Genomic DNA, 27,900 nt, shown 5'->3' on the forward strand with positions numbered 1-27,900 from the left:
GGTGTGGTTGGGTGCGTTAGGCAGAGTATTGTGAGCGTGTGGAGGGAGGTAGATGGCGTCGCCCTCGTAGTGTGGGAAGGCCAGAGCTGAAGTGGTATTTGCAGATCTGGGCTGTGGTCTCCCTAGTTGGAGAGAGACACAGAAGTAGTGGAGAAGGTCCCGCGCAGGGCTTCAAAAAGACTTAGGGGAGTGGGGTATCTGTCTCGTCACGGTCCTTGGCGTCCCGATCAAGAGGGGAGGTCCCAGACGACAGCAGCCTCGCCAGTGTGACGCCGTTGTAGAAGACGCGTGGAGGATGCGGGGAACTAGAGGTCTGTGGGCCTGACGTTGGTATCGGGGAAAGTAATGGAGCAGATGATGCTGAGGGTGAGCACAGAGCGTGCGCATGAGAAGCAGGGGAGCAGGCCCGGGCAAGATGGGTTCTCACAAGGCAGGTCGTGCCTGACTACCGTGATCTCCTTCTATGAGCAGGTGACCCCCTTAGTGGATGAGGGAAGGGCTGTGGACGAGGTCTCCGTGGAGTTCAGTGAGGCCTTTGACGCTGTGTCCCACTGCCTTGTCCTGGAGAAGCTGGCGGCGCCTGGCTTAGACAGGTGTGCTGTGCGAAGAAGTGGCTGGATGGCGGGGCCCAGAGAGTGGTGGTGAATGGAGCTAAATGGAGGTGGTGACCGGTGAAGGGCAGTGTTTGCTGGGATGAGCGTTGGGGCCAGTGCGCTCTAATATCTTTGTCAACGATCTGGATGAGGGGATTGAGTGCTCCCTCAGCAAATGGGCAGAGGACACCAAGGTGGGAGGAAGAGTTGGTGTGCTGGATGGCAGGAAGGCTCTGCAGAGGGATGTGGACGTGCTGGATCGCTGGGCTGCGACCAGGCCTCCGAGCTTCAAGAAGGCCGATTGTCGGGTGCTGCCCTTTGATCCCAAGAGGTGAGGCCCATGCAAGGCTAGAGGCTTGTGTCAGAGTGGCTGGAGAGGTGCGTGGCAGAGAAAGCTGTGGGGGTGTGACGTGCCGGCTGAAGGTGAGGCAGCAGCGTGCCCCGGGGGCCAAGAAGGTCAACAGCCCGCTGTCTTGTATGAGGAACGGCGTAGCCGTCCGGACTAGGGAAGTGATTGTCCGGCTGTACTGGGTGCTGGTGAGGCCGCTCCTTGATGACTGTGTTCGGTTTTGGGCCCCTGGCTCCAAGAAAAACCTGGAGGTGCTGGAGCGTGCCCAAAGAAGGGCAAGGAAGCTGGTGAAGGGGCTGGAGCACAGAGCATATGAGGAGCATCTGAAGGAGCTGAGGTTATTTGGTGTGGGGAAGAGGAGGCTCAGGGAAGACCTTCTTGCTCTCTCCGACTCCCTGGAAGGAGGTTGTAGTGAGGCAAGGGTCACAGAATCACAGAATGCTTAAGGTTGGAAGGCACCTCTAGAGATCATCTGGATCTCTTCTGCAGCATAACTCTGAATAGGAGAAGAAGAAGTGGCCTCAAGTTGCCCCAGGGGAGGTTCAGCTTTAGATATGAGGGACAATTTCTACTCAGACAGAGCAGTGAAGCGTTGGGAGAGGCTGCCCATAGAAGTGGTGGAGTGTCCGTCCCCGGCAGCGTCCAAGAACCGTGCAGATGAGGCGCTTAGGGACGTGCCTCAACAGGTATGGTGTTGAGCGGCTGATGGTTGGACTCGAAGAGGTCGAAGGTCTTTTCCAACCATAGCGATTGTGTGATTGTGAGGTAATGCTGAGAGAGCTGGGCCCTGTTCAGCAAAGAGAAGACTGACGGGGCATCTTTTCCTCGGTGTGTGCAAGGATGTGAAGGGAGAGTGAGCCCGAGGATGGCGCCCAGCTGTTTTCAGTGGTGGCCAACAGTAGGCCAAGAGGCAACGGTCACACGCTGCAACACAGGGTGTTGTGTGTGAATATGAGGAAAAGGCCCTTGACTGTGAGGGTGAGCGAGCAGGGTAAGAGGTTTCCCAGAGAAGTTGTGGCGTGTGTTCCTGTGGAGGTAGTGCCATGGGGCGTGGGCGCGCCACTGAGCAAGGTGCTGTAGGTGTCGGTGCTGGAGGAGGAGAGTTGGGCTAGCTGACGTGCAGAGGTGCCTTCCGACCTCTAGGCTTGTGTGGTTGTGTGAGAAGGACATGGCGTGGCGGGAAGCTGATGCAGTTGAGGAAGGGCCGGTGGCGCTGTCTCGAGTGTGGGATGTGCCCTGTGCCCTGCAAGAGGCAGCTCAAGGTGCTGCGACCTGCTTGCAGAGGTGAGGGGGCCTAAGAGAGCCCTGGCGCTGGCTTCCGAGTGGCAAGAGGCTGCTCTGGTTCTGTGAAGGCCACGAGACGTGAATTTTTTACACAAGTTCTTTATTTGCTAGAATAAATAGAAGAATAAATAGGTGTATCCAATAAGGAGCATAAATAGAATAAGTTAAATAAATAGGTGTTGAGGGTGAGGGCGTGAGGGTGCGGGCAAAGCTGGTGTCGTGAGCGGTTTCCTTTGTTGATGGGAGCGGGCAGTGCAGAGGCCGGGATGCGCTGGTGGTGGCGAAGGAGTGGGTGTGTGGCGCTGGTCCTGGTTGTGTGTGTTTGCCGTGGGGGAGTGCCTCCTTGTTAGGGGGCGTGGGGTGCGCGGAGCGAGGTTGTTGCGTGTGGTGCGTCAGCGTGGTCCTGGTCTGCGTGGCTGTGTGCAGTGGTGGTGGTGGAGGTGGGTTGTTGTGGGTGTTGTGTGGGCAGGTGAGGAGGGTGCTGTGGGAGTGAGGGTGTGTTGTGGAGGGGTGTGTGTTGGGTGAGGGCTGCGAGGGTGTGTGGTTGTGCATGCGGAGGGTGTGTGGCTAATCGGTCATGGTGCTGGTGAGGTTGTGGATGTGTTGGAAGCAGGTGTGAACTTCGAGGTGGACCATGTCCCAGGCGCAGGAGCTGTGGCCGTGCGTGCGGAGGAAGTTGCGGATGCAGCGGAAGTATGTGTTGATGGCGAGGCCGGAGTTGCGGGGCCCTTGGCTTTTAGAAAGCCCGGTGCTGGCTGTGAGGCATTCCTGGAGCTGGTGGATTTGATGGTGAAGCTTGTTGAGAAGCTGCTGGTGTGCTTGGCGGTCCCAGTGGTCAGGAATGCTTTCGTTGCTGAGAGTGGTGAAGAGTTGCTGGAGGATGAGAAGGATGGTGGCGGTGGCTTGTTGAGGGTGGCTGGCTGCTCCCAGGGTGTCCGGGAAGGAGAAGGGTACATTGTGTTGGTGGCAGAGCACGGTGCGGTTGGGAGCCATGGTGCGCAGGAGCTGGAAGCTGTCGGCGTTGAAGGTGTTCTGTTGGGTGCGGAGGTGGGTGCAGGCGAGGGCCGCGGGCAGGAGAAGCAGGAGCCCGGGAGCGCGGTGCCACAGGCAGGGCCGTGGTGTTGCGGGCGCAGGCATGGTGGTGCGTTGAGTTGTGCGGCAGTGGCGTGCGGGAGGCCGGTGAGCCTTGGTGGTGCTGGCGAGCGCTGTGCTTGAGCGTGTGGTGTGTGCGCGGCTTTATTGGGTGCCGCATCTTTCCGTTTGTCGTTTTCGAATTGCAAAGGGTTTCCTGCTGCCGTTTTCGGTTTTGGTTGTTGGTTCGTTTGGTTTTGCGGTGTTGTAGGGAAGTGGCCTTGTGCGGTGGCGGTGGTGCTTGCGTGGTGCTGTGGTGGTTGTGTTGGGGTGAGCGGAGTTGGGTGAGGCGGTAGGCTGTGTTGGTGTGTATGTGTGGGGGCTGTGGCAGTGGCCTTTGTGGCAGCTGTGCTGGTGGAGGTGTGTTTGCGGGTTTCCCTTTCGCCTTGCCGTTGTGGTCTCGTGCCCGCTTTGTGCGGGTGAATTTCCATGCACCGCCAAGGCAAGGCTGCTTTCTTGACGTAAAGTGCGGGCATTCCTGGCGTTGGTTTTGCTTTCTGTTTGTACCTTGTTTTTGTTTTGCTGCAAGTGTCAGAGTACTCTTGATTTGGGGCAATTGTTGGTGCGTGGCTGGGGGTTGACGTGCTGGAAAGGCGCTCCGCAGAGCAGGTCCTTTGTGTTGTGGTAGAGCAGCAGCTAAGTAGGAGGCAGCAATGTGTCCTTGTGGCGAAGAAGGCCAATGGTGTGGTTGGGTGCGTTAGAGTATTGTGAGCGTGTGGAGGGAGGTAGATGGCGTCGCCCTCGTAGTGTGGGAAGGCCAGAGCTGAAGTGGTATTTGCAGATCTGGGCTGTGGTCTCCCTAGTTGGAGAGAGACACAGAAGTAGTGGAGAAGGTCCCGCGCAGGGCTTCAAAAAGACTTAGGGGAGTGGGGTATCTGTCTCGTCACGGTCCTTGGCGTCCCGATCAAGAGGGGAGGTCCCAGACGACAGCAGCCTCGCCAGTGTGACGCCGTTGTAGAAGACGCGTGGAGGATGCGGGGAACTAGAGGTCTGTGGGCCTGACGTTGGTATCGGGGAAAGTAATGGAGCAGATGATGCTGAGGGTGAGCACAGAGCGTGCGCATGAGAAGCAGGGGAGCAGGCCCGGGCAAGATGGGTTCTCACAAGGCAGGTCGTGCCTGACTACCGTGATCTCCTTCTATGAGCAGGTGACCCCCTTAGTGGATGAGGGAAGGGCTGTGGACGAGGTCTCCGTGGAGTTCAGTGAGGCCTTTGACGCTGTGTCCCACTGCCTTGTCCTGGAGAAGCTGGCGGCGCCTGGCTTAGACAGGTGTGCTGTGCGAAGAAGTGGCTGGATGGCGGGGCCCAGAGAGTGGTGGTGAATGGAGCTAAATGGAGGTGGTGACCGGTGAAGGGCAGTGTTTGCTGGGATGAGCGTTGGGGCCGGTGCGCTCTAATATCTTTGTCAACGATCTGGATGAGGGGATTGAGTGCTCCCTCAGCAAATGGGCAGAGGACACCAAGGTGGGAGGAAGAGTTGGTGTGCTGGATGGCAGGAAGGCTCTGCAGAGGGATGTGGACGTGCTGGATCGCTGGGCTGCGACCAGGCCTCCGAGCTTCAAGAAGGCCGATTGTCGGGTGCTGCCCTTTGATCCCAAGAGGTGAGGCCCATGCAAGGCTAGAGGCTTGTGTCAGAGTGGCTGGAGAGGTGCGTGGCAGAGAAAGCTGTGGGGGTGTGACGTGCCGGCTGAAGGTGAGGCAGCAGCGTGCCCCGGGGGCCAAGAAGGTCAACAGCCCGCTGTCTTGTATGAGGAACGGCGTAGCCGTCCGGACTAGGGAAGTGATTGTCCGGCTGTACTGGGTGCTGGTGAGGCCGCTCCTTGATGACTGTGTTCGGTTTTGGGCCCCTGGCTCCAAGAAAAACCTGGAGGTGCTGGAGCGTGCCCAAAGAAGGGCAAGGAAGCTGGTGAAGGGGCTGGAGCACAGAGCATATGAGGAGCATCTGAAGGAGCTGAGGTTATTTGGTGTGGGGAAGAGGAGGCTCAGGGAAGACCTTCTTGCTCTCTCCGACTCCCTGGAAGGAGGTTGTAGTGAGGCAAGGGTCACAGAATCACAGAATGCTTAAGGTTGGAAGGCACCTCTAGAGATCATCTGGATCTCTTCTGCAGCATAACTCTGAATAGGAGAAGAAGAAGTGGCCTCAAGTTGCCCCAGGGGAGGTTCAGCTTTAGATATGAGGGACAATTTCTACTCAGACAGAGCAGTGAAGCGTTGGGAGAGGCTGCCCATAGAAGTGGTGGAGTGTCCGTCCCCGGCAGCGTCCAAGAACCGTGCAGATGAGGCGCTTAGGGACGTGCCTCAACAGGTATGGTGTTGAGCGGCTGATGGTTGGACTCGAAGAGGTCGAAGGTCTTTTCCAACCATAGCGATTGTGTGATTGTGAGGTAATGCTGAGAGAGCTGGGCCCTGTTCAGCAAAGAGAAGACTGACGGGGCATCTTTTCCTCGGTGTGTGCAAGGATGTGAAGGGAGAGTGAGCCCGAGGATGGCGCCCAGCTGTTTTCAGTGGTGGCCAACAGTAGGCCAAGAGGCAACGGTCACACGCTGCAACACAGGGTGTTGTGTGCGAATATGAGGAAAAGGCCCTTGACTGTGAGGGTGAGCGAGCAGGGTAAGAGGTTTCCCAGAGAAGTTGTGGCGTGTGTTCCTGTGGAGGTAGTGCCATGGGGCGTGGGCGCGCCACTGGGCAAGGTCCTGTAGGTGTCGGTGCTGGAGGAGGAGAGTTGGGCTAGCTGACGTGCAGAGGTGCCTTCCGACCTCTAGGCTTGTGCGGTTGTGTGAGAAGGACATGGTGTGGCGGGAAGCTGATGCAGTTGAGGAAGGGCCGGTGGCGCTGTCTCGAGTGTGGGATGTGCCCTGTGCCCTGCAAGAGGCAGCTCAAGGTGCTGCGACCTGCTTGCAGAGGTGAGGGGGCCTAAGAGAGCCCTGGCGCTGGCTTCCGAGTGGCAAGAGGCTGCTCTGGTTCTGTGAAGGCCACGAGACGTGAATTTTTTACACAAGTTCTTTATTTGCTAGAATAAATAGAAGAATAAATAGGTGTATCCAATAAGGAGCATAAATAGAATAAGTTAAATAAATAGGTGTTGAGGGTGAGGGCGTGAGGGTGCGGGCAAAGCTGGTGTCGTGAGCGGTTTCCTTTGTTGATGGGAGCGGGCAGTGCAGAGGCCGGGATGCGCTGGTGGTGGCGAAGGAGTGGGTGTGTGGCGCTGGTCCTGGTTGTGTGTGTTTGCCGTGGGGGAGTGCCTCCTTGTTAGGGGGCGTGGGGTGCGCGGAGCGAGGTTGTTGCGTGTGGTGCGTCAGCGTGGTCCTGGTCTGCGTGGCTGTGTGCAGTGGTGGTGGTGGAGGTGGGTTGTTGTGGGTGTTGTGTGGGCAGGTGAGGAGGGTGCTGTGGGAGTGAGGGTGTGTTGTGGAGGGGTGTGTGTTGGGTGAGGGCTGCGAGGGTGTGTGGTTGTGCATGCGGAGGGTGTGTGGCTAATCGGTCATGGTGCTGGTGAGGTTGTGGATGTGTTGGAAGCAGGTGTGAACTTCGAGGTGGACCATGTCCCAGGCGCAGGAGCTGTGGCCGTGCGTGCGGAGGAAGTTGCGGATGCAGCGGAAGTATGTGTTGATGGCGAGGCCGGAGTTGCGGGGCCCTTGGCTTTTAGAAAGCCCGGTGCTGGCTGTGAGGCATTCCTGGAGCTGGTGGATTTGATGGTGAAGCTTGTTGAGAAGCTGCTGGTGTGCTTGGCGGTCCCAGTGGTCAGGAATGCTTTCGTTGCTGAGAGTGGTGAAGAGTTGCTGGAGGATGAGAAGGATGGTGGCGGTGGCTTGTTGAGGGTGGCTGGCTGCTCCCAGGGTGTCCGGGAAGGAGAAGGGTACATTGTGTTGGTGGCAGAGCACGGTGCGGTTGGGAGCCATGGTGCGCAGGAGCTGGAAGCTGTCGGCGTTGAAGGTGTTCTGTTGGGTGCGGAGGTGGGTGCAGGCGAGGGCCGCGGGCAGGAGAAGCAGGAGCCCGGGAGCGCGGTGCCACAGGCAGGGCCGTGGTGTTGCGGGCGCAGGCATGGTGGTGCGTTGAGTTGTGCGGCGGTGGCGTGCGGGAGGCCGGTGAGCCTTGGTGGTGCTGGCGAGCGCTGTGCTTGAGCGTGTGGTGTGTGCGCGGCTTTATTGGGTGCCGCATCTTTCCGTTTGTCGTTTTCGAGTTGCAAAGGGTTTCCTGCTGCCGTTTTCGGTTTTGGTTGTTGGTTCGTTTGGTTTTGCGGTGTTGTAGGGAAGTGGCCTTGTGCGGTGGCGGTGGTGCTTGCGTGGTGCTGTGGTGGTTGTGTTGGGGTGAGCGGAGTTGGGTGAGGCGATAGGCTGTGTTGGTGTGTATGTGTGGGGGCTGTGGCAGTGGCCTTTGTGGCAGCTGTGCTGGTGGAGGTGTGTTTGCGGGTTTCCCTTTCGCCTTGCCGTTGTGGTCTCGTGCCCGCTTTGTGCGGGTGAATTTCCATGCACCGCTAAGGCAAGGCTGCTTTCTTGACGTAAAGTGCGGGCATTCCTGGCGTTGGTTTTGCTTTCTGTCTGTACCTTGTTTTTGTTTTGCTGCAAGTGTCAGAGTACTCTTGATTTGGGGCAATTGTTGGTGCGTGGCTGGGGGTTGACGTGCTGGAAAGGCGCTCCGCAGAGCAGGTCCTTTGTGTTGTGGTAGAGCAGCAGCTAAGTAGGAGGCAGCAATGTGTCCTTGTGGCGAAGAAGGCCAATGGTGTGGTTGGGTGCGTTAGGCAGAGTATTGTGAGCGTGTGGAGGGAGGTAGATGGCGTCGCCCTCGTAGTGTGGGAAGGCCAGAGCTGAAGTGGTATTTGCAGATCTGGGCTGTGGTCTCCCTAGTTGGAGAGAGACACAGAAGTAGTGGAGAAGGTCCCGCGCAGGGCTTCAAAAAGACTTAGGGGAGTGGGGTATCTGTCTCGTCACGGTCCTTGGCGTCCCGATCAAGAGGGGAGGTCCCAGACGACAGCAGCCTCGCCAGTGTGACGCCGTTGTAGAAGACGCGTGGAGGATGCGGGGAACTAGAGGTCTGTGGGCCTGACGTTGGTATCGGGGAAAGTAATGGAGCAGATGATGCTGAGGGTGAGCACAGAGCGTGCGCATGAGAAGCAGGGGAGCAGGCCCGGGCAAGATGGGTTCTCACAAGGCAGGTCGTGCCTGACTACCGTGATCTCCTTCTATGAGCAGGTGACCCCCTTAGTGGATGAGGGAAGGGCTGTGGACGAGGTCTCCGTGGAGTTCAGTGAGGCCTTTGACGCTGTGTCCCACTGCCTTGTCCTGGAGAAGCTGGCGGCGCCTGGCTTAGACAGGTGTGCTGTGCGAAGAAGTGGCTGGATGGCGGGGCCCAGAGAGTGGTGGTGAATGGAGCTAAATGGAGGTGGTGACCGGTGAAGGGCAGTGTTTGCTGGGATGAGCGTTGGGGCCGGTGCGCTCTAATATGTTTGTCAACGATCTGGATGAGGGGATTGAGTGCTCCCTCAGCAAATGGGCAGAGGACACCAAGGTGGGAGGAAGAGTTGGTGTGCTGGATGGCAGGAAGGCTCTGCAGAGGGATGTGGACGTGCTGGATCGCTGGGCTGCGACCAGGCCTCCGAGCTTCAAGAAGGCCGATTGTCGGGTGCTGCCCTTTGATCCCAAGAAGTGAGGCCCATGCAAGGCTAGAGGCTTGTGTCAGAGTGGCTGGAGAGGTGCGTGGCAGAGAAAGCTGTGGGGGTGTGACGTGCCGGCTGAAGGTGAGGCAGCAGCGTGCCCCGGGGGCCAAGAAGGTCAACAGCCCGCTGTCTTGTATGAGGAACAGCGTAGCCGTCCGGACTAGGGAAGTGATTGTCCGGCTGTACTGGGCGCTGGTGAGGCCGCTCCTTGATGACTGTGTTCGGTTTTGGGCCCCTGGCTCCAAGAAAAACCTGGAGGTGCTGGAGCGTGCCCAAAGAAGGGCAAGGAAGCTGGTGAAGGGGCTGGAGCACAGAGCATATGAGGAGCATCTGAAGGAGCTGAGGTTATTTGGTGTGGGGAAGAGGAGGCTCAGGGAAGACCTTCTTGTTCTCTCCGACTCCCTGGAAGGAGGTTGTAGTGAGGCAAGGGTCACAGAATCACAGAATGCTTAAGGTTGGAAGGCACCTCTAGAGATCATCTGGATCTCTTCTGCAGCATAACTCTGAATAGGAGAAGAAGAAGTGGCCTCAAGTTGCCCCAGGGGAGGTTCAGCTTTAGATATGAGGGACAATTTCTACTCAGACAGAGCAGTGAAGCGTTGGGAGAGGCTGCCCATAGAAGTGGTGGAGTGTCCGTCCCCGGCAGCGTCCAAGAACCGTGCAGATGAGGCGCTTAGGGACGTGGTTTAACAGGTATGGTGTTGAGCGGCTGATGGTTGGACTCGAAGAGGTCGAAGGTCTTTTCCAACCATAGCGATTGTGTGATTGTGAGGTAATGCTGAGAGAGCTGGGCCCTGTTCAGCAAAGAGAAGACTGACGGGGCATCTTTTCCTCGGTGTGTGCAAGGATGTGAAGGGAGAGTGAGCCCGAGGATGGCGCCCAGCTGTTTTCAGTGGTGGCCAACAGTAGGCCAAGAGGCAACGGTCACACGCTGCAACACAGGGTGTTGTGTGCGAATATGAGGAAAAGGCCCTTGACTGTGAGGGTGAGCGAGCAGGGTAAGAGGTTTCCCAGAGAAGTTGTGGCGTGTGTTCCTGTGGAGGTAGTGCCATGGGGCGTGGGCGCGCCACTGGGCAAGGTGCTGTAGGTGTCGGTGCTGGAGGAGGAGAGTTGGGCTAGCTGACGTGCAGAGGTGCCTTCCGACCTCTAGGCTTGTGTGGTTGTGTGAGAAGGACATGGTGTGGCGGGAAGCTGATGCAGTTGAGGAAGGGCCGGTGGCGCTGTCTTGAGTGTGGGATGTGCCCTGTGCCCTGCAAGAGGCAGCTCAAGGTGCTGCGACCTGCTTGCAGAGGTGAGGGGGCCTAAGAGAGCCCTGGCGCTGGCTTCCGAGTGGCAAGAGGCTGCTCTGGTTCTGTGAAGGCCACGAGACGTGAATTTTTTACACAAGTTCTTTATTTGCTAGAATAAATAGAAGAATAAATAGGTGTATCCAATAAGGAGCATAAATAGAATAAGTTAAATAAATAGGTGTTGAGGGTGAGGGCGTGAGGGTGCGGGCAAAGCTGGTGTCGTGAGCGGTTTCCTTTGTTGATGGGAGCGGGCAGTGCAGAGGCCGGGATGCGCTGGTGGTGGCGAAGGAGTGGGTGTGTGGCGCTGGTCCTGGTTGTGTGTGTTTGCCGTGGGGGAGTGCCTCCTTGTTAGGGGGCGTGGGGTGCGCGGAGCGAGGTTGTTGCGTGTGGTGCGTCAGCGTGGTCCTGGTCTGCGTGGCTGTGTGCAGTGGTGGTGGTGGAGGTGGGTTGTTGTGGGTGTTGTGTGGGCAGGTGAGGAGGGTGCTGTGGGAGTGAGGGTGTGTTGTGGAGGGGTGTGTGTTGGGTGAGGGCTGCGAGGGTGTGTGGTTGTGCATGCGGAGGGTGTGTGGCTAATCGGTCATGGTGCTGGTGAGGTTGTGGATGTGTTGGAAGCAGGTGTGAACTTCGAGGTGGACCATGTCCCAGGCGCAGGAGCTGTGGCCGTGCGTGCGGAGGAAGTTGCGGATGCAGCGGAAGTATGTGTTGATGGCGAGGCCGGAGTTGCGGGGCCCTTGGCTTTTAGAAAGCCCGGTGCTGGCTGTGAGGCATTCCTGGAGCTGGTGGATTTGATGGTGAAGCTTGTTGAGAAGCTGCTGGTGTGCTTGGCGGTCCCAGTGGTCAGGAATGCTTTCGTTGCTGAGAGTGGTGAAGAGTTGCTGGAGGATGAGAAGGATGGTGGCGGTGGCTTGTTGAGGGTGGCTGGCTGCTCCCAGGGTGTCCGGGAAGGAGAAGGGTACATTGTGTTGGTGGCAGAGCAAGGTGCGGTTGGGAGCCATGGTGCGCAGGAGCTGGAAGCTGTCGGCGTTGAAGGTGTTCTGTTGGGTGCGGAGGTGGGTGCAGGCGAGGGCCGCGGGCAGGAGAAGCAGGAGCCCGGGAGCGCGGTGCCACAGGCAGGGCCGTGGTGTTGCGGGCGCAGGCATGGTGGTGCGTTGAGTTGTGCGGCGGTGGCGTGCGGGAGGCCGGTGAGCCTTGGTGGTGCTGGCGAGCGCTGTGCTTGAGCGTGTGGTGTGTGCGCGGCTTTATTGGGTGCCGCATCTTTCCGTTTGTCGTTTTCGAGTTGCAAAGGGTTTCCTGCTGCCGTTTTCGGTTTTGGTTGTTGGTTCGTTTGGTTTTGCGGTGTTGTAGGGAAGTGGCCTTGTGCGGTGGCGGTGGTGCTTGCGTGGTGCTGTGGTGGTTGTGTTGGGGTGAGCGGAGTTGGGTGAGGTGGTAGGCTGTGTTGGTGTGTATGTGTGGGGGCTGTGGCAGTGGCCTTTGTGGCAGCTGTGCTGGTGGAGGTGTGTTTGCGGGTTTCCCTTTCGCCTTGCCGTTGTGGTCTCGTGCCCGCTTTGTGCGGGTGAATTTCCATGCACTGCCAAGGCAAGGCTGCTTTCTTGACGTAAAGTGCGGGCATTCCTGGCGTTGGTTTTGCTTTCTGTCTGTACCTTGTTTTTGTTTTGCTGCAAGTGTCAGAGTACTCTTGATTTGGGGCAATTGTTGGTGCGTGGCTGGGGGTTGACGTGCTGGAAAGGCGCTCCGCAGAGCAGGTCCTTTGTGTTGTGGTAGAGCAGCAGCTAAGTAGGAGGCAGCAATGTGTCCTTGTGGCGAAGAAGGCCAATGGTGTGGTTGGGTGCGTTAGGCAGAGTATTGTGAGCGTGTGGAGGGAGGTAGATGGCGTCGCCCTCGTAGTGTGGGAAGGCCAGAGCTGAAGTGGTATTTGCAGATCTGGGCTGTGGTCTCCCTAGTTGGAGAGAGACACAGAAGTAGTGGAGAAGGTCCCGCGCAGGGCTTCAAAAAGACTTAGGGGAGTGGGGTATCTGTCTCGTCACGGTCCTTGGCGTCCCGATCAAGAGGGGAGGTCCCAGACGACAGCAGCCTCGCCAGTGTGACGCCGTTGTAGAAGACGCGTGGAGGATGCGGGGAACTAGAGGTCTGTGGGCCTGACGTTGGTATCGGGGAAAGTAATGGAGCAGATGATGCTGAGGGTGAGCACAGAGCGTGCGCATGAGAAGCAGGGGAGCAGGCCCGGGCAAGATGGGTTCTCACAAGGCAGGTCGTGCCTGACTACCGTGATCTCCTTCTATGAGCAGGTGACCCCCTTAGTGGATGAGGGAAGGGCTGTGGACGAGGTCTCCGTGGAGTTCAGTGAGGCCTTTGACGCTGTGTCCCACTGCCTTGTCCTGGAGAAGCTGGCGGCGCCTGGCTTAGACAGGTGTGCTGTGCGAAGAAGTGGCTGGATGGCGGGGCCCAGAGAGTGGTGGTGAATGGAGCTAAATGGAGGTGGTGACCGGTGAAGGGCAGTGTTTGCTGGGATGAGCGTTGGGGCCGGTGCGCTCTAATATGTTTGTCAACGATCTGGATGAGGGGATTGAGTGCTCCCTCAGCAAATGGGCAGAGGACACCAAGGTGGGAGGAAGAGTTGGTGTGCTGGATGGCAGGAAGGCTCTGCAGAGGGATGTGGACGTGCTGGATCGCTGGGCTGCGACCAGGCCTCCGAGCTTCAAGAAGGCCGATTGTCGGGTGCTGCCCTTTGATCCCAAGAAGTGAGGCCCATGCAAGGCTAGAGGCTTGTGTCAGAGTGGCTGGAGAGGTGCGTGGCAGAGAAAGCTGTGGGGGTGTGACGTGCCGGCTGAAGGTGAGGCAGCAGCGTGCCCCGGGGGCCAAGAAGGTCAACAGCCCGCTGTCTTGTATGAGGAACGGCGTAGCCGTCCGGACTAGGGAAGTGATTGTCCGGCTGTACTGGGTGCTGGTGAGGCCGCTCCTTGATGACTGTGTTCGGTTTTGGGCCCCTGGCTCCAAGAAAAACCTGGAGGTGCTGGAGCGTGCCCAAAGAAGGGCAAGGAAGCTGGTGAAGGGGCTGGAGCACAGAGCATATGAGGAGCATCTGAAGGAGCTGAGGTTATTTGGTGTGGGGAAGAGGAGGCTCAGGGAAGACCTTCTTGCTCTCTCCGACTCCCTGGAAGGAGGTTGTAGTGAGGCAAGGGTCACAGAATCACAGAATGCTTAAGGTTGGAAGGCACCTCTAGAGATCATCTGGATCTCTTCTGCAGCATAACTCTGAATAGGAGAAGAAGAAGTGGCCTCAAGTTGCCCCAGGGGAGGTTCAGCTTTAGATATGAGGGACAATTTCTACTCAGACAGAGCAGTGAAGCGTTGGGAGAGGCTGCCCATAGAAGTGGTGGAGTGTCCGTCCCCGGCAGCGTCCAAGAACCGTGCAGATGAGGCGCTTAGGGACGTGGTTTAACAGGTATGGTGTTGAGCGGCTGATGGTTGGACTCGAAGAGGTCGAAGGTCTTTTCCAACCATAGCGATTGTGTGATTGTGAGGTAATGCTGAGAGAGCTGGGCCCTGTTCAGCAAAGAGAAGACTGACGGGGCATCTTTTCCTCGGTGTGTGCAAGGATGTGAAGGGAGAGTGAGCCCGAGGATGGCGCCCAGCTGTTTTCAGTGGTGGCCAACAGTAGGCCAAGAGGCAACGGTCACACGCTGCAACACAGGGTGTTGTGTGCGAATATGAGGAAAAGGCCCTTGACTGTGAGGGTGAGCGAGCAGGGTAAGAGGTTTCCCAGAGAAGTTGTGGCGTGTGTTCCTGTGGAGGTAGTGCCATGGGGTGTGGGCGCGCCACTGGGCAAGGTGCTGTAGGTGTCGGTGCTGGAGGAGGAGAGTTGGGCTAGCTGACGTGCAGAGGTGCCTTCCGACCTCTAGGCTTGTGTGGTTGTGTGAGAAGGACATGGCGTGGCGGGAAGCTGATGCAGTTGAGGAAGGGCCGGTGGCGCTGTCTTGAGTGTGGGATGTGCCCTGTGCCCTGCAAGAGGCAGCTCAAGGTGCTGCGACCTGCTTGCAGAGGTGAGGGGGCCTAAGAGAGCCCTGGCGCTGGCTTCCGAGTGGCAAGAGGCTGCTCTGGTTCTGTGAAGGCCACGAGACGTGAATTTTTTACACAAGTTCTTTATTTGCTAGAATAAATAGAAGAATAAATAGGTGTATCCAATAAGGAGCATAAATAGAATAAGTTAAATAAATAGGTGTTGAGGGTGAGGGCGTGAGGGTGCGGGCAAAGCTGGTGTCGTGAGCGGTTTCCTTTGTTGATGGGAGCGGGCAGTGCAGAGGCCGGGATGCGCTGGTGGTGGCGAAGGAGTGGGTGTGTGGCGCTGGTCCTGGTTGTGTGTGTTTGCCGTGGGGGAGTGCCTCCTTGTTAGGGGGCGTGGGGTGCGCGGAGCGAGGTTGTTGCGTGTGGTGCGTCAGCGTGGTCCTGGTCTGCGTGGCTGTGTGCAGTGGTGGTGGTGGAGGTGGGTTGTTGTGGGTGTTGTGTGGGCAGGTGAGGAGGGTGCTGTGGGAGTGAGGGTGTGTTGTGGAGGGGTGTGTGTTGGGTGAGGGCTGCGAGGGTGTGTGGTTGTGCATGCGGAGGGTGTGTGGCTAATCGGTCATGGTGCTGGTGAGGTTGTGGATGTGTTGGAAGCAGGTGTGAACTTCAAGGTGGACCATGTCCCAGGCGCAGGAGCTGTGGCCGTGCGTGCGGAGGAAGTTGCGGATGCAGCGGAAGTATGTGTTGATGGCGAGGCCGGAATTGCGGGGCCCTTGGCTTTTAGAAAGCCCGGTGCTGGCTGTGAGGCATTCCTGGAGCTGGTGGATTTGATGGTGAAGCTTGTTGAGAAGCTGCTGGTGTGCTTGGCGGTCCCAGTGGTCAGGAATGCTTTCGTTGCTGAGAGTGGTGAAGAGTTGCTGGAGGATGAGAAGGATGGTGGCGGTGGCTTGTTGAGGGTGGCTGGCTGCTCCCAGGGTGTCCGGGAAGGAGAAGGGTACATTGTGTTGGTGGCAGAGCACGGTGCGGTTGGGAGCCATGGTGCGCAGGAGCTGGAAGCTGTCGGCGTTGAAGGTGTTCTGTTGGGTGCGGAGGTGGGTGCAGGCGAGGGCCGCGGGCAGGAGAAGCAGGAGCCCGGGAGCGCGGTGCCACAGGCAGGGCCGTGGTGTTGCGGGCGCAGGCATGGTGGTGCGTTGAGTTGTGCGGCGGTGGCGTGCGGGAGGCCGGTGAGCCTTGGTGGTGCTGGCGAGCGCTGTGCTTGAGCGTGTGGTGTGTGCGCGGCTTTATTGGGTGCCGCATCTTTCCGTTTGTCGTTTTCGAGTTGCAAAGGGTTTCCTGCTGCCGTTTTCGGTTTTGGTTGTTGGTTCGTTTGGTTTTGCGGTGTTGTAGGGAAGTGGCCTTGTGCGGTGGCGGTGGTGCTTGCGTGGTGCTGTGGTGGTTGTGTTGGGGTGAGCGGAGTTGGGTGAGGCGGTAGGCTGTGTTGGTGTGTATGTGTGGGGGCTGTGGCAGTGGCCTTTGTGGCAGCTGTGCTGGTGGAGGTGTGTTTGCGGGTTTCCCTTTCGCCTTGCCGTTGTGGTCTCGTGCCCGCTTTGTGCGGGTGAATTTCCATGCACCGCCAAGGCAAGGCTGCTTTCTTGACGTAAAGTGCGGGCATTCCTGGCGTTGGTTTTGCTTTCTGTCTGTACCTTGTTTTTGTTTTGCTGCAAGTGTCAGAGTACTCTTGATTTGGGGCAATTGTTGGTGCGTGGCTGGGGGTTGACGTGCTGGAAAGGCGCTCCGCAGAGCAGGTCCTTTGTGTTGTGGTAGAGCAGCAGCTAAGTAGGAGGCAGCAATGTGTCCTTGTGGCGAAGAAGGCCAATGGTGTGGTTGGGTGCGTTAGGCAGAGTATTGTGAGCGTGTGGAGGGAGGTAGATGGCGTCGCCCTCGTAGTGTGGGAAGGCCAGAGCTGAAGTGGTATTTGCAGATCTGGGCTGTGGTCTCCCTAGTTGGAGAGAGACACAGAAGTAGTGGAGAAGGTCCCGCGCAGGGCTTCAAAAAGACTTAGGGGAGTGGGGTATCTGTCTCGTCACGGTCCTTGGCGTCCCGATCAAGAGGGGAGGTCCCAGACGACAGCAGCCTCGCCAGTGTGACGCCGTTGTAGAAGACGCGTGGAGGATGCGGGGAACTAGAGGTCTGTGGGCCTGACGTTGGTATCGGGGAAAGTAATGGAGCAGATGATGCTGAGGGTGAGCACAGAGCGTGCGCATGAGAAGCAGGGGAGCAGGCCCGGGCAAGATGGGTTCTCACAAGGCAGGTCGTGCCTGACTACCGTGATCTCCTTCTATGAGCAGGTGACCCCCTTAGTGGATGAGGGAAGGGCTGTGGACGAGGTCTCCGTGGAGTTCAGTGAGGCCTTTGACGCTGTGTCCCACTGCCTTGTCCTGGAGAAGCTGGCGGCGCCTGGCTTAGACAGGTGTGCTGTGCGAAGAAGTGGCTGGATGGCGGGGCCCAGAGAGTGGTGGTGAATGGAGCTAAATGGAGGTGGTGACCGGTGAAGGGCAGTGTTTGCTGGGATGAGCGTTGGGGCCGGTGCGCTCTAATATCTTTGTCAACGATCTGGATGAGGGGATTGAGTGCTCCCTCAGCAAATGGGCAGAGGACACCAAGGTGGGAGGAAGAGTTGGTGTGCTGGATGGCAGGAAGGCTCTGCAGAGGGATGTGGACGTGCTGGATCGCTGGGCTGCGACCAGGCCTCCGAGCTTCAAGAAGGCCGATTGTCGGGTGCTGCCCTTTGATCCCAAGAAGTGAGGCCCATGCAAGGCTAGAGGCTTGTGTCAGAGTGGCTGGAGAGGTGCGTGGCAGAGAAAGCTGTGGGGGTGTGACGTGCCGGCTGAAGGTGAGGCAGCAGCGTGCCCCGGGGGCCAAGAAGGTCAACAGCCCGCTGTCTTGTATGAGGAACGGCGTAGCCGTCCGGACTAGGGAAGTGATTGTTCGGCTGTACTGGGTGCTGGTGAGGCCGCTCCTTGATGACTGTGTTCGGTTTTGGGCCCCTGGCTCCAAGAAAAACCTGGAGGTGCTGGAGCGTGCCCAAAGAAGGGCAAGGAAGCTGGTGAAGGGGCTGGAGCACAGAGCATATGAGGAGCATCTGAAGGAGCTGAGGTTATTTGGTGTGGGGAAGAGGAGGCTCAGGGAAGACCTTCTTGCTCTCTCCGACTCCCTGGAAGGAGGTTGTAGTGAGGCAAGGGTCACAGAATCACAGAATGCTTAAGGTTGGAAGGCACCTCTAGAGATCATCTGGATCTCTTCTGCAGCATAACTCTGAATAGGAGAAGAAGAAGTGGCCTCAAGTTGCCCCAGGGGAGGTTCAGCTTTAGATATGAGGGACAATTTCTACTCAGACAGAGCAGTGAAGCGTTGGGAGAGGCTGCCCATAGAAGTGGTGGAGTGTCCGTCCCCGGCAGCGTCCAAGAACCGTGCAGATGAGGCGCTTAGGGACGTGGTTTAACAGGTATGGTGTTGAGCGGCTGATGGTTGGACTCGAAGAGGTCGAAGGTCTTTTCCAACCATAGCGATTGTGTGATTGTGAGGTAATGCTGAGAGAGCTGGGCCCTGGTCAGCAAAGAGAAGACTGATGGGGCATCTTTTCCTCGGTGTGTGCAAGGATGTGAAGGGAGAGTGAGCCCGAGGATGGCGCCCAGCTGTTTTCAGTGGTGGCCAACAGTAGGCCAAGAGGCAACGGTCACACGCTGCAACACAGGGTGTTGTGTGCGAATATGAGGAAAAGGCCCTTGACTGTGAGGGTGAGCGAGCAGGGTAAGAGGTTTCCCAGAGAAGTTGTGGCGTGTGTTCCTGTGGAGGTAGTGCCATGGGGCGTGGGCGCGCCACTGGGCAAGGTGCTGTAGGTGTCGGTGCTGGAGGAGGAGAGTTGGGCTAGCTGACGTGCAGAGGTGCCTTCCGACCTCTAGGCTTGTGTGGTTGTGTGAGAAGGACATGGCGTGGCGGGAAGCTGATGCAGTTGAGGAAGGGCCGGTGGCGCTGTCTCGAGTGTGGGATGTGCCCTGTGCCCTGCAAGAGGCAGCTCAAGGTGCTGCGACCTGCTTGCAGAGGTGAGGGGGCCTAAGAGAGCCCTGGCGCTGGCTTCCGAGTGGCAAGAGGCTGCTCTGGTTCTGTGAAGGCCACAAGACGTGAATTTTTTACACAAGTTCTTTATTTGCTAGAATAAATAGAAGAATAAATAGGTGTATCCAGTAAGGAGCATAAATAGAATAAGTTAAATAAATAGGTGTTGAGGGTGAGGGCGTGAGGGTGCGGGCAAAGCTGGTGTCGTGAGCGGTTTCCTTTGTTGATGGGAGCGGGCAGTGCAGAGGCCGGGATGCGCTGGTGGTGGCGAAGGAGTGGGTGTGTGGCGCTGGTCCTGGTTGTGTGTGTTTGCCGTGGGGGAGTGCCTCCTTGTTAGGGGGCGTGGGGTGCGCGGAGCGAGGTTGTTGCGTGTGGTGCGTCAGCGTGGTCCTGGTCTGCGTGGCTGTGTGCAGTGGTGGTGGTGGAGGTGGGTTGTTGTGGGTGTTGTGTGGGCAGGTGAGGAGGGTGCTGTGGGAGTGAGGGTGTGTTGTGGAGGGGTGTGTGTTGGGTGAGGGCTGCGAGGGTGTGTGGTTGTGCATGCGGAGGGTGTGTGGCTAATCGGTCATGGTGCTGGTGAGGTTGTGGATGTGTTGGAAGCAGGTGTGAACTTCGAGGTGGACCATGTCCCAGGCGCAGGAGCTGTGGCCGTGCGTGCGGAGGAAGTTGCGGATGCAGCGGAAGTATGTGTTGATGGCGAGGCCGGAGTTGCGGGGCCCTTGGCTTTTAGAAAGCCCGGTGCTGGCTGTGAGGCATTCCTGGAGCTGGTGGATTTGATGGTGAAGCTTGTTGAGAAGCTGCTGGTGTGCTTGGCGGTCCCAGTGGTCAGGAATGCTTTCGTTGCTGAGAGTGGTGAAGAGTTGCTGGAGGATGAGAAGGATGGTGGCGGTGGCTTGTTGAGGGTGGCTGGCTGCTCCCAGGGTGTCCGGGAAGGAGAAGGGTACATTGTGTTGGTGGCAGAGCACGGTGCGGTTGGGAGCCATGGTGCGCAGGAGCTGGAAGCTGTCGGCGTTGAAGGTGTTCTGTTGGGTGCGGAGGTGGGTGCAGGCGAGGGCCGCGGGCAGGAGAAGCAGGAGCCCGGGAGCGCGGTGCCACAGGCAGGGCCGTGGTGTTGCGGGCGCAGGCATGGTGGTGCGTTGAGTTGTGCGGCGGTGGCGTGCGGGAGGCCGGTGAGCCTTGGTGGTGCTGGCGAGCGCTGTGCTTGAGCGTGTGGTGTGTGCGCGGCTTTATTGGGTGCCGCATCTTTCCGTTTGTCGTTTTCGAGTTGCAAAGGGTTTCCTGCTGCCGTTTTCGGTTTTGGTTGTTGGTTCGTTTGGTTTTGCGGTGTTGTAGGGAAGTGGCCTTGTGCGGTGGCGGTGGTGCTTGCGTGGTGCTGTGGTGGTTGTGTTGGGGTGAGCGGAGTTGGGTGAGGCGGTAGGCTGTGTTGGTGTGTATGTGTGGGGGCTGTGGCAGTGGCCTTTGTGGCAGCTGTGCTGGTGGAGGTGTGTTTGCGGGTTTCCCTTTCGCCTTGCCGTTGTGGTCTCGTGCCCGCTTTGTGCGGGTGAATTTCCATGCACCGCCAAGGCAAGGCTGCTTTCTTGACGTAAAGTGCGGGCATTCCTGGCGTTGGTTTTGCTTTCTGTCTGTACCTTGTTTTTGTTTTGCTGCAAGTGTCAGAGTACTCTTGATTTGGGGCAATTGTTGGTGCGTGGCTGGGGGTTGACGTGCTGGAAAGGCGCTCCGCAGAGCAGGTCCTTTGTGTTGTGGTAGAGCAGCAGCTAAGTAGGAGGCAGCAATGTGTCCTTGTGGCGAAGAAGGCCAATGGTGTGGTTGGGTGCGTTAGGCAGAGTATTGTGAGCGTGTGGAGGGAGGTAGATGGCGTCGCCCTCGTAGTGTGGGAAGGCCAGAGCTGAAGTGGTATTTGCAGATCTGGGCTGTGGTCTCCCTAGTTGGAGAGAGACACAGAAGTAGTGGAGAAGGTCCCGCGCAGGGCTTCAAAAAGACTTAGGGGAGTGGGGTATCTGTCTCGTCACGGTCCTTGGCGTCCCGATCAAGAGGGGAGGTCCCAGACGACAGCAGCCTCGCCAGTGTGACGCCGTTGTAGAAGACGCGTGGAGGATGCGGGGAACTAGAGGTCTGTGGGCCTGACGTTGGTATCGGGGAAAGTAATGGAGCAGATGATGCTGAGGGTGAGCACAGAGCGTGCGCATGAGAAGCAGGGGAGCAGGCCCGGGCAAGATGGGTTCTCACAAGGCAGGTCGTGCCTGACTACCGTGATCTCCTTCTATGAGCAGGTGACCCCCTTAGTGGATGAGGGAAGGGCTGTGGACGAGGTCTCCGTGGAGTTCAGTGAGGCCTTTGACGCTGTGTCCCACTGCCTTGTCCTGGAGAAGCTGGCGGCGCCTGGCTTAGACAGGTGTGCTGTGCGAAGAAGTGGCTGGATGGCGGGGCCCAGAGAGTGGTGGTGAATGGAGCTAAATGGAGGTGGTGACCGGTGAAGGGCAGTGTTTGCTGGGATGAGCGTTGGGGCCGGTGCGCTCTAATATGTTTGTCAACGATCTGGATGAGGGGATTGAGTGCTCCCTCAGCAAATGGGCAGAGGACACCAAGGTGGGAGGAAGAGTTGGTGTGCTGGATGGCAGGAAGGCTCTGCAGAGGGATGTGGACGTGCTGGATCGCTGGGCTGCGACCAGGCCTCCGAGCTTCAAGAAGGCCGATTGTCGGGTGCTGCCCTTTGATCCCAAGAGGTGAGGCCCATGCAAGGCTAGAGGCTTGTGTCAGAGTGGCTGGAGAGGTGCGTGGCAGAGAAAGCTGTGGGGGTGTGACGTGCCGGCTGAAGGTGAGGCAGCAGCGTGCCCCGGGGGCCAAGAAGGTCAACAGCCCGCTGTCTTGTATGAGGAACGGCGTAGCCGTCCGGACTAGGGAAGTGATTGTCCGGCTGTACTGGGTGCTGGTGAGGCCGCTCCTTGATGACTGTGTTCGGTTTTGGGCCCCTGGCTCCAAGAAAAACCTGGAGGTGCTGGAGCGTGCCCAAAGAAGGGCAAGGAAGCTGGTGAAGGGGCTGGAGCACAGAGCATATGAGGAGCATCTGAAGGAGCTGAGGTTATTTGGTGTGGGGAAGAGGAGGCTCAGGGAAGACCTTCTTGCTCTCTCCGACTCCCTGGAAGGAGGTTGTAGTGAGGCAAGGGTCACAGAATCACAGAATGCTTAAGGTTGGAAGGCACCTCTAGAGATCATCTGGATCTCTTCTGCAGCATAACTCTGAATAGGAGAAGAAGAAGTGGCCTCAAGTTGCCCCAGGGGAGGTTCAGCTTTAGATATGAGGGACAATTTCTACTCAGACAGAGCAGTGAAGCGTTGGGAGAGGCTGCCCATAGAAGTGGTGGAGTGTCCGTCCCCGGCAGCGTCCAAGAACCGTGCAGATGAGGCGCTTAGGGACGTGCCTCAACAGGTATGGTGTTGAGCGGCTGATGGTTGGACTCGAAGAGGTCGAAGGTCTTTTCCAACCATAGCGATTGTGTGATTGTGAGGTAATGCTGAGAGAGCTGGGCCCTGTTCAGCAAAGAGAAGACTGACGGGGCATCTTTTCCTCGGTGTGTGCAAGGATGTGAAGGGAGAGTGAGCCCGAGGATGGCGCCCAGCTGTTTTCAGTGGTGGCCAACAGTAGGCCAAGAGGCAACGGTCACACGCTGCAACACAGGGTGTTGTGTGCGAATATGAGGAAAAGGCCCTTGACTGTGAGGGTGAGCGAGCAGGGTAAGAGGTTTCCCAGAGAAGTTGTGGCGTGTGTTCCTGTGGAGGTAGTGCCATGGGGCGTGGGCGCGCCACTGGGCAAGGTGCTGTAGGTGTCGGTGCTGGAGGAGGAGAGTTGGGCTAGCTGACGTGCAGAGGTGCCTTCCGACCTCTAGGCTTGTGTGGTTGTGTGAGAAGGACATGGCGTGGCGGGAAGCTGATGCAGTTGAGGAAGGGCCGGTGGCGCTGTCTCGAGTGTGGGATGTGCCCTGTGCCCTGCAAGAGGCAGCTCAAGGTGCTGCGACCTGCTTGCAGAGGTGAGGGGGCCTAAGAGAGCCCTGGCGCTGGCTTCCGAGTGGCAAGAGGCTGCTCTGGTTCTGTGAAGGCCACGAGACGTGAATTTTTTACACAAGTTCTTTATTTGCTAGAATAAATAGAAGAATAAATAGGTGTATCCAATAAGGAGCATAAATAGAATAAGTTAAATAAATAGGTGTTGAGGGTGAGGGCGTGAGGGTGCGGGCAAAGCTGGTGTCGTGAGCGGTTTCCTTTGTTGATGGGAGCGGGCAGTGCAGAGGCCGGGATGCGCTGGTGGTGGCGAAGGAGTGGGTGTGTGGCGCTGGTCCTGGTTGTGTGTGTTTGCCGTGGGGGAGTGCCTCCTTGTTAGGGGGCGTGGGGTGCGCGGAGCGAGGTTGTTGCGTGTGGTGCGTCAGCGTGGTCCTGGTCTGCGTGGCTGTGTGCAGTGGTGGTGGTGGAGGTGGGTTGTTGTGGGTGTTGTGTGGGCAGGTGAGGAGGGTGCTGTGGGAGTGAGGGTGTGTTGTGGAGGGGTGTGTGTTGGGTGAGGGCTGCGAGGGTGTGTGGTTGTGCATGCGGAGGGTGTGTGGCTAATCGGTCATGGTGCTGGTGAGGTTGTGGATGTGTTGGAAGCAGGTGTGAACTTCGAGGTGGACCATGTCCCAGGCGCAGGAGCTGTGGCCGTGCGTGCGGAGGAAGTTGCGGATGCAGCGGAAGTATGTGTTGATGGCGAGGCCGGAGTTGCGGGGCCCTTGGCTTTTAGAAAGCCCGGTGCTGGCTGTGAGGCATTCCTGGAGCTGGTGGATTTGATGGTGAAGCTTGTTGAGAAGCTGCTGGTGTGCTTGGCGGTCCCAGTGGTCAGGAATGCTTTCGTTGCTGAGAGTGGTGAAGAGTTGCTGGAGGATGAGAAGGATGGTGGCGGTGGCTTGTTGAGGGTGGCTGGCTGCTCCCAGGGTGTCCGGGAAGGAGAAGGGTACATTGTGTTGGTGGCAGAGCACGGTGCGGTTGGGAGCCATGGTGCGCAGGAGCTGGAAGCTGTCGGCGTTGAAGGTGTTCTGTTGGGTGCGGAGGTGGGTGCAGGCGAGGGCCGCGGGCAGGAGAAGCAGGAGCCCGGGAGCGCGGTGCCACAGGCAGGGCCGTGGTGTTGCGGGCGCAGGCATGGTGGTGCGTTGAGTTGTGCGGCAGTGGCGTGCGGGAGGCCGGTGAGCCTTGGTGGTGCTGGCGAGCGCTGTGCTTGAGCGTGTGGTGTGTGCGCGGCTTTATTGGGTGCCGCATCTTTCCGTTTGTCGTTTTCGAGTTGCAAAGGGTTTCCTGCTGCCGTTTTCGGTTTTGGTTGTTGGTTTGTTTGGTTTTGCGGTGTTGTAGGGAAGTGGCCTTGTGCGGTGGTGGTGGTGCTTGCGTGGTGCTGTGGTGGTTGTGTTGGGATGAGCGGAGTTGGGCGAGGCAGTGCGTTGTGTTGGTGTGTATGTGTGGGGGCTGTGGCCATGGCCTTTGTGGCAGCCGTGCTGGTGGAGGTGTGTTTGCGGGTTTCCCTTTCGCCTTGCCGTTGTGGTCTCGTGTCCGCTTTGTGCGGGTGTATTTCCGTGCGTCGCCAAGGCAAGGCTGCTTTCTTGATGTAATGTGCAGGCTTTCCTGGTGTTGGTTCTGCTTTCCGGCTGGCCGTTCTTGCTGTTTCTGACTTAGAGTCTCAGAGCTCTTGGTGCTCGGCGCGTTTTGGTGCGTGCCCTATGTTGGGAGAAGGCTGGGGTGGATGTGGTGCCTCGTGCTGCAGAGGCTGTTTGCACTGGAGGTGTCTGAGCAACTTGTGCAGTTGTTCTTTGAGCATCTCCCCGGATGAGTATTTGCACAATTTGCAATTGGCATTGCCAATTCTCCTTCTGGAGTTAGTTTATTGTGAAAGTACTCATGCTGTTTGTGTTGTTTTTGATGCTCTCAGGTTCTGCCTTGTGCCCTTAGTTCTCCTTGTGTCCTTTTTCGTGTGGGACAAGAGTCTGGCCTTATCTTCTATATGTGCTTGTATGTTTTGCTTCAGGAGAGCTGTAAGGTCACGCGTGCGGAGGTTGAGGGGAGATTTTATCGTAGAAGGTACCTCAAGAGATGCCTCGGACAGCATGGAGCTTTCTGGTTTCTCAGAGGGGTCTTGCTCCGTAGTGAGATTTGTTGGCACCGTGTGTTCCCTTGCCTTACAGCTTCAGGCAGTCTCCCGTTGTACAGTCGTCCGCAGTAATTTGTAGGTAGTGCTGATGAGGTGGTGGAAGCGCATGCCTGTTGTGGCCTTGCCCTCGAGCAGACAGTGCGGTGTGTGATGCGTGTGCGGTGCTGGAGTAGAGGGAGGAGGCGCAATGAGTGTTCCCCTTGGGGCTGTCCTGGTGTGGGTGCGTTGTGTCTCTGGGCAGAGGTGTTTGTGGTGGTGGGCCTGGTGTTTGGAGGGGGCTGCTGGTGCGTGGGCAGCACTCGTAGCGTCGGGTGCTGTCGCTGTGCCGCTGTGGGCTTAGCGGCTCGGAGAGCTCCTCCTTGCGCGCCAGCACAGTGGTGCTTGCTGTGTTAGTGCTGGCATGAAGGAAGACGACAGGAACATGGGCTGTGGTGCGAGGCGTGTCCCCAGTTGAGCTCCTGCTCAGGCCGGTGTGTGAGCTCTGGGCTGCGCAGGAGAAGGCTGGAGAGGCCGTGGTGATTGCAGGTGAGCTGGAGGTGTTGGGTGGCCTCGTAGAGTTTTGTCTGTCCCTTTGGGGTTTGTTTGGGGAAAGTGGTAGCATGAGGGCGCCTCTACTTGTCTCTCAGTTTGTGCAGCCTGTGTCCTGTGCAGAAGTGGTCTGGTTGCGATGGGGTGTCTTTTTTATGAGGTGTGGAGTAAAGGTGTGAGTGTGTGGCTGTAGGTTGGAGAGAGTTGTGGGGGCAGAGTGCAAAGCGGTGTGAGGCAGGGCGAGGAGGTGGCTGGCAGTGTTGAGGTTGAGGGTTGTGGATGTGGCAGGGTGTTTGTTTGTGAGGGGCCTGAGCAGTGAAGGAGAAGAGGCCCTTGGCAGCAAAGCCCTGAGCAGTGTCGTGTGCGGAGCGCAGGACACTTGGGTGGGGGTGGGCTGGAGGCGTGAGAGCCGAATGGCTGGTGAGACGCGGTGTTGGTTTGTGTTGCGAGCCCTGGTGCGGGGCAGGTGTCCTGTTGCGCGTGTTGGTGCAGGCTGCTGTGACTGTCTGGCCTGAGAGAGGAAGGGCTGTGGGCCTGGTGGGAGAGGGCTGCGTGTGTCGGGGCTTGTGTGGGTGAAGTTGGCAGGCCTCTGCCTGTCTTGTGCTGGTGGGGTGGCAAGTGTTGTGCGGGGCTGCAGTGTTGGGCTCTTTGTTGGATGGGAGCAGCCGTGCTGCAGGTGTGTTGCCCGTCTGCCTTTGGAGGGTTCTCCCGTGCTTGGCCTCCTGCTTGGTGCCCAGGTTCTTGCTGCGGGTTTGTGTTCCTCACTGGCTGCTTTTGGCGCGCCTGCTTGTGCCAGCGCAGGGCAGGCCGAGAGGCCTGTTGGTCTGAGAGAGGGTCCTGCCCAGAGCGAGTGGCAGGAGGGAGGATGTTCCCTGCCCTGCCCCGACATCTGGGGAGGTTGAGTTTTCCCACGAGATTTAATTGCGATGACCACTGTTTATTGTGCAAAAGGTCTTTATTTCCACCAGGCATATAAATAAATAAATAAATAAGATTTAGTAATAAATAGTCCTTGGCATGTGCGAGTCTTCCCTGGGTTTCCATTGGGACCTTCGTGTGCCTCGGAGGAGGCTGCAGTCCGACAGGAACGTGGAGCGCCGTGGGTAGTGACTGGTGGCCCCTTTCCCCTCGCTTCCCCGCTGTGCCTTCCTGCGCAGCACATCCGTGTGGAGCGGTAGCCCGCGCGGCCTGGCCGCTGTGGCCACAGGGAGTGTGCAGGGTGCTGCGGGTGTGCGGGCTGCGGTGCTGCGGGGCGGAGCGCCGTCACGCCTGTTGCTGTGGCGGGCTGGAGCCCCGTGCGGTGGAGGGCTGCGCGGTGCCTGTGAGGGCGAGTCCTTGCTGGAGATGCCCTGTGTGGCTTGGTGAGCTCTCCCTTGTGCTGAGGTTGCTGTTTGGACGGGTTGGGCTTTGTAGGGAGGGAGCTGCCGGGTTTTGCATTGCGCGCGTAAGCTTGTCAATGTGTCGGAAGCAGGTGTGAACTTCGAGGCGGACCGTGTCCCAGGCGCAGGAGCTGTGGCCGTGCGTGCGGAGGAAGTCGCGGATGCGGCGGAAGTATGTGTTGATGGCGAGGCGGGAGTTGCGGGGCCCTTGGCTTTTAGAAAGCCCGGTGGTGGCTGTGAGGCATTCCTGGAGCTGGTGGAATTGATGGTGAAGCTTGTTGAGAAGCTGCTGGTGTGCTTGGCGGTCCCAGTGGTCAGGAATGCTTTCGTTGCTGAGAGTTGTGAAGAGTTGCTGGAGGATGAGAAGGATGGTGGCGGTGGCTTGTTGAGGGTGGCTGGCTGCTCCCAGGGTGTCCGGGAAGGAGAAGGGTACATTGTGTTGGTGGCAGAGCACGGTGCGGTTGGAAGCTATGGTGCGCAGGAGCTGGAAGCTGTCGGCGTTGAAGGTGTTCTGTTGGGTGCGGAGGTGGGTGCAGGCGAGGGCCGCGGGCAGGAGAAGCAGGAGCCCAGGAGCGCGGTGCCACAGGCAGGGCCGTGGTGTTGCGGGTGCAGGCATGGTGGTGCGTTGCGTTGTGCGGCAGTAGCGTGCGGGAGGCCGGTGAGCCTTGGTGGTGCTGGCGAGCGCTGTGCTTGAGCGTGTGGTGTGTGCGCGGCTTTATTGGGTGCCGCATCTTTCCGTTTGTCGTTTTCGAGTTGCAAAGGGTTTCCTGCTGCCGTTTTCGGTTTTGGTTGTTGGTTCGTTTGGTTTTGCGGTGTTGTAGGGAAGTGGCCTTGTGCGGTGGCGGTGGTGCTTGCGTGGTGCTGTGGTGGTTGTGTTGGGATGAGCGGAGTTGGGTGAGGCAGTGCGTTGTGTTGGTGTGTATGTGTGGGGGCTGTGGCCATGGCCTTTGTGGCAGCCGTGCTGGTGGAGGTGTGTTTGCGGGTTTCCCTTTCGCCTTGCCGTTGTGGTCTCGTGTCCGCTTTGTGCGGGTGTATTTCCGTGCGTCGCCAAGGCAAGGCTGCTTTCTTGATGTAATGTGCAGGCTTTCCTGGTGTTGGTTCTGCTTTCCGGCTGGCCGTTCTTGCTGTTTCTGACTTAGAGTCTCAGAGCTCTTGGTGCTTTGCACGTTTTGGTGCGTGCCCTTTGTTGGGAGAAGGCTGGGGGTGGATGTGGTGCCTCGTGTTGCAGAGGCTGTTTGCACTGGAGGTGTCTGAGCAACTTGTGCAGTTGTTCTTTGAGCATCTCCCCAGATGAGTATTTGCACAATTTGCAATTGGCATTGCCAATTCTCCTTCTGGAGTTAGTTTATTGTGAAAGTACTCATGCTGTTTGTGTTGTTTTTGATGCTCTCAGGTTCTGCCTTGTGCCCTTAGTTCTCCTTGTGTCCTTTTTCGTGTGGGAGAAGAGTC

At 58.2% G+C, this 27,900-nt stretch overlaps 8 protein-coding genes across 9 annotated transcripts in view; 1 reads left to right on the forward strand and 7 right to left on the reverse strand.

Annotated features, from left to right (window-relative positions):
- The window catches only part of LOC104567754 (ubiquitin-associated protein 2-like), a 232,068-nt gene that overhangs the window by 77,069 nt on the left and 127,099 nt on the right, over positions 1-27,900 (forward strand). The window lies entirely within an intron of this gene.
- LOC148595602 (interferon-like) lies at positions 2,762-3,363 on the reverse strand. The gene has a single exon (XM_088520140.1). It carries the CDS (start codon positions 3,361-3,363, stop codon positions 2,794-2,796), a length of 570 nt encoding a protein of 189 aa, XP_088376266.1. The 3' UTR covers positions 2,762-2,793.
- LOC148595603 (interferon-like) lies at positions 6,796-7,397 on the reverse strand. Its single transcript, XM_088520142.1, has one exon. The coding sequence runs from the start codon at positions 7,395-7,397 to the stop codon at positions 6,828-6,830; it is 570 nt and encodes a 189-aa protein (XP_088376268.1). The 3' UTR covers positions 6,796-6,827.
- Positions 10,834-11,435, reverse strand: LOC148595604 (interferon-like). The gene has a single exon (XM_088520143.1). It carries the CDS (start codon positions 11,433-11,435, stop codon positions 10,866-10,868), a length of 570 nt encoding a protein of 189 aa, XP_088376269.1. The 3' UTR covers positions 10,834-10,865.
- Positions 14,904-15,473, reverse strand: LOC148595605 (interferon-like). The gene has a single exon (XM_088520144.1). The coding sequence runs from the start codon at positions 15,471-15,473 to the stop codon at positions 14,904-14,906; it is 570 nt and encodes a 189-aa protein (XP_088376270.1).
- LOC148595606 (interferon-like) lies at positions 18,910-19,511 on the reverse strand. Its single transcript, XM_088520145.1, has one exon. It carries the CDS (start codon positions 19,509-19,511, stop codon positions 18,942-18,944), a length of 570 nt encoding a protein of 189 aa, XP_088376271.1. The 3' UTR covers positions 18,910-18,941.
- On the reverse strand, positions 22,935-23,549 carry LOC148595607 (interferon-like). Its single transcript, XM_088520146.1, has one exon. It carries the CDS (start codon positions 23,547-23,549, stop codon positions 22,980-22,982), a length of 570 nt encoding a protein of 189 aa, XP_088376272.1. The 3' UTR covers positions 22,935-22,979.
- LOC148595608 (interferon-like) lies at positions 26,336-27,067 on the reverse strand. The gene has a single exon (XM_088520155.1). It carries the CDS (start codon positions 27,065-27,067, stop codon positions 26,336-26,338), a length of 732 nt encoding a protein of 243 aa, XP_088376281.1.

The sequence above is a fragment of the Tinamus guttatus genome, unplaced genomic scaffold (assembly GCF_059628265.1).
Source record: "Tinamus guttatus ecotype Peru unplaced genomic scaffold, ASM5962826v1 Tinamus_guttatus_pri_ptg000081l, whole genome shotgun sequence".
Lineage (NCBI taxonomy): Eukaryota > Metazoa > Chordata > Aves > Tinamiformes > Tinamidae > Tinamus > Tinamus guttatus.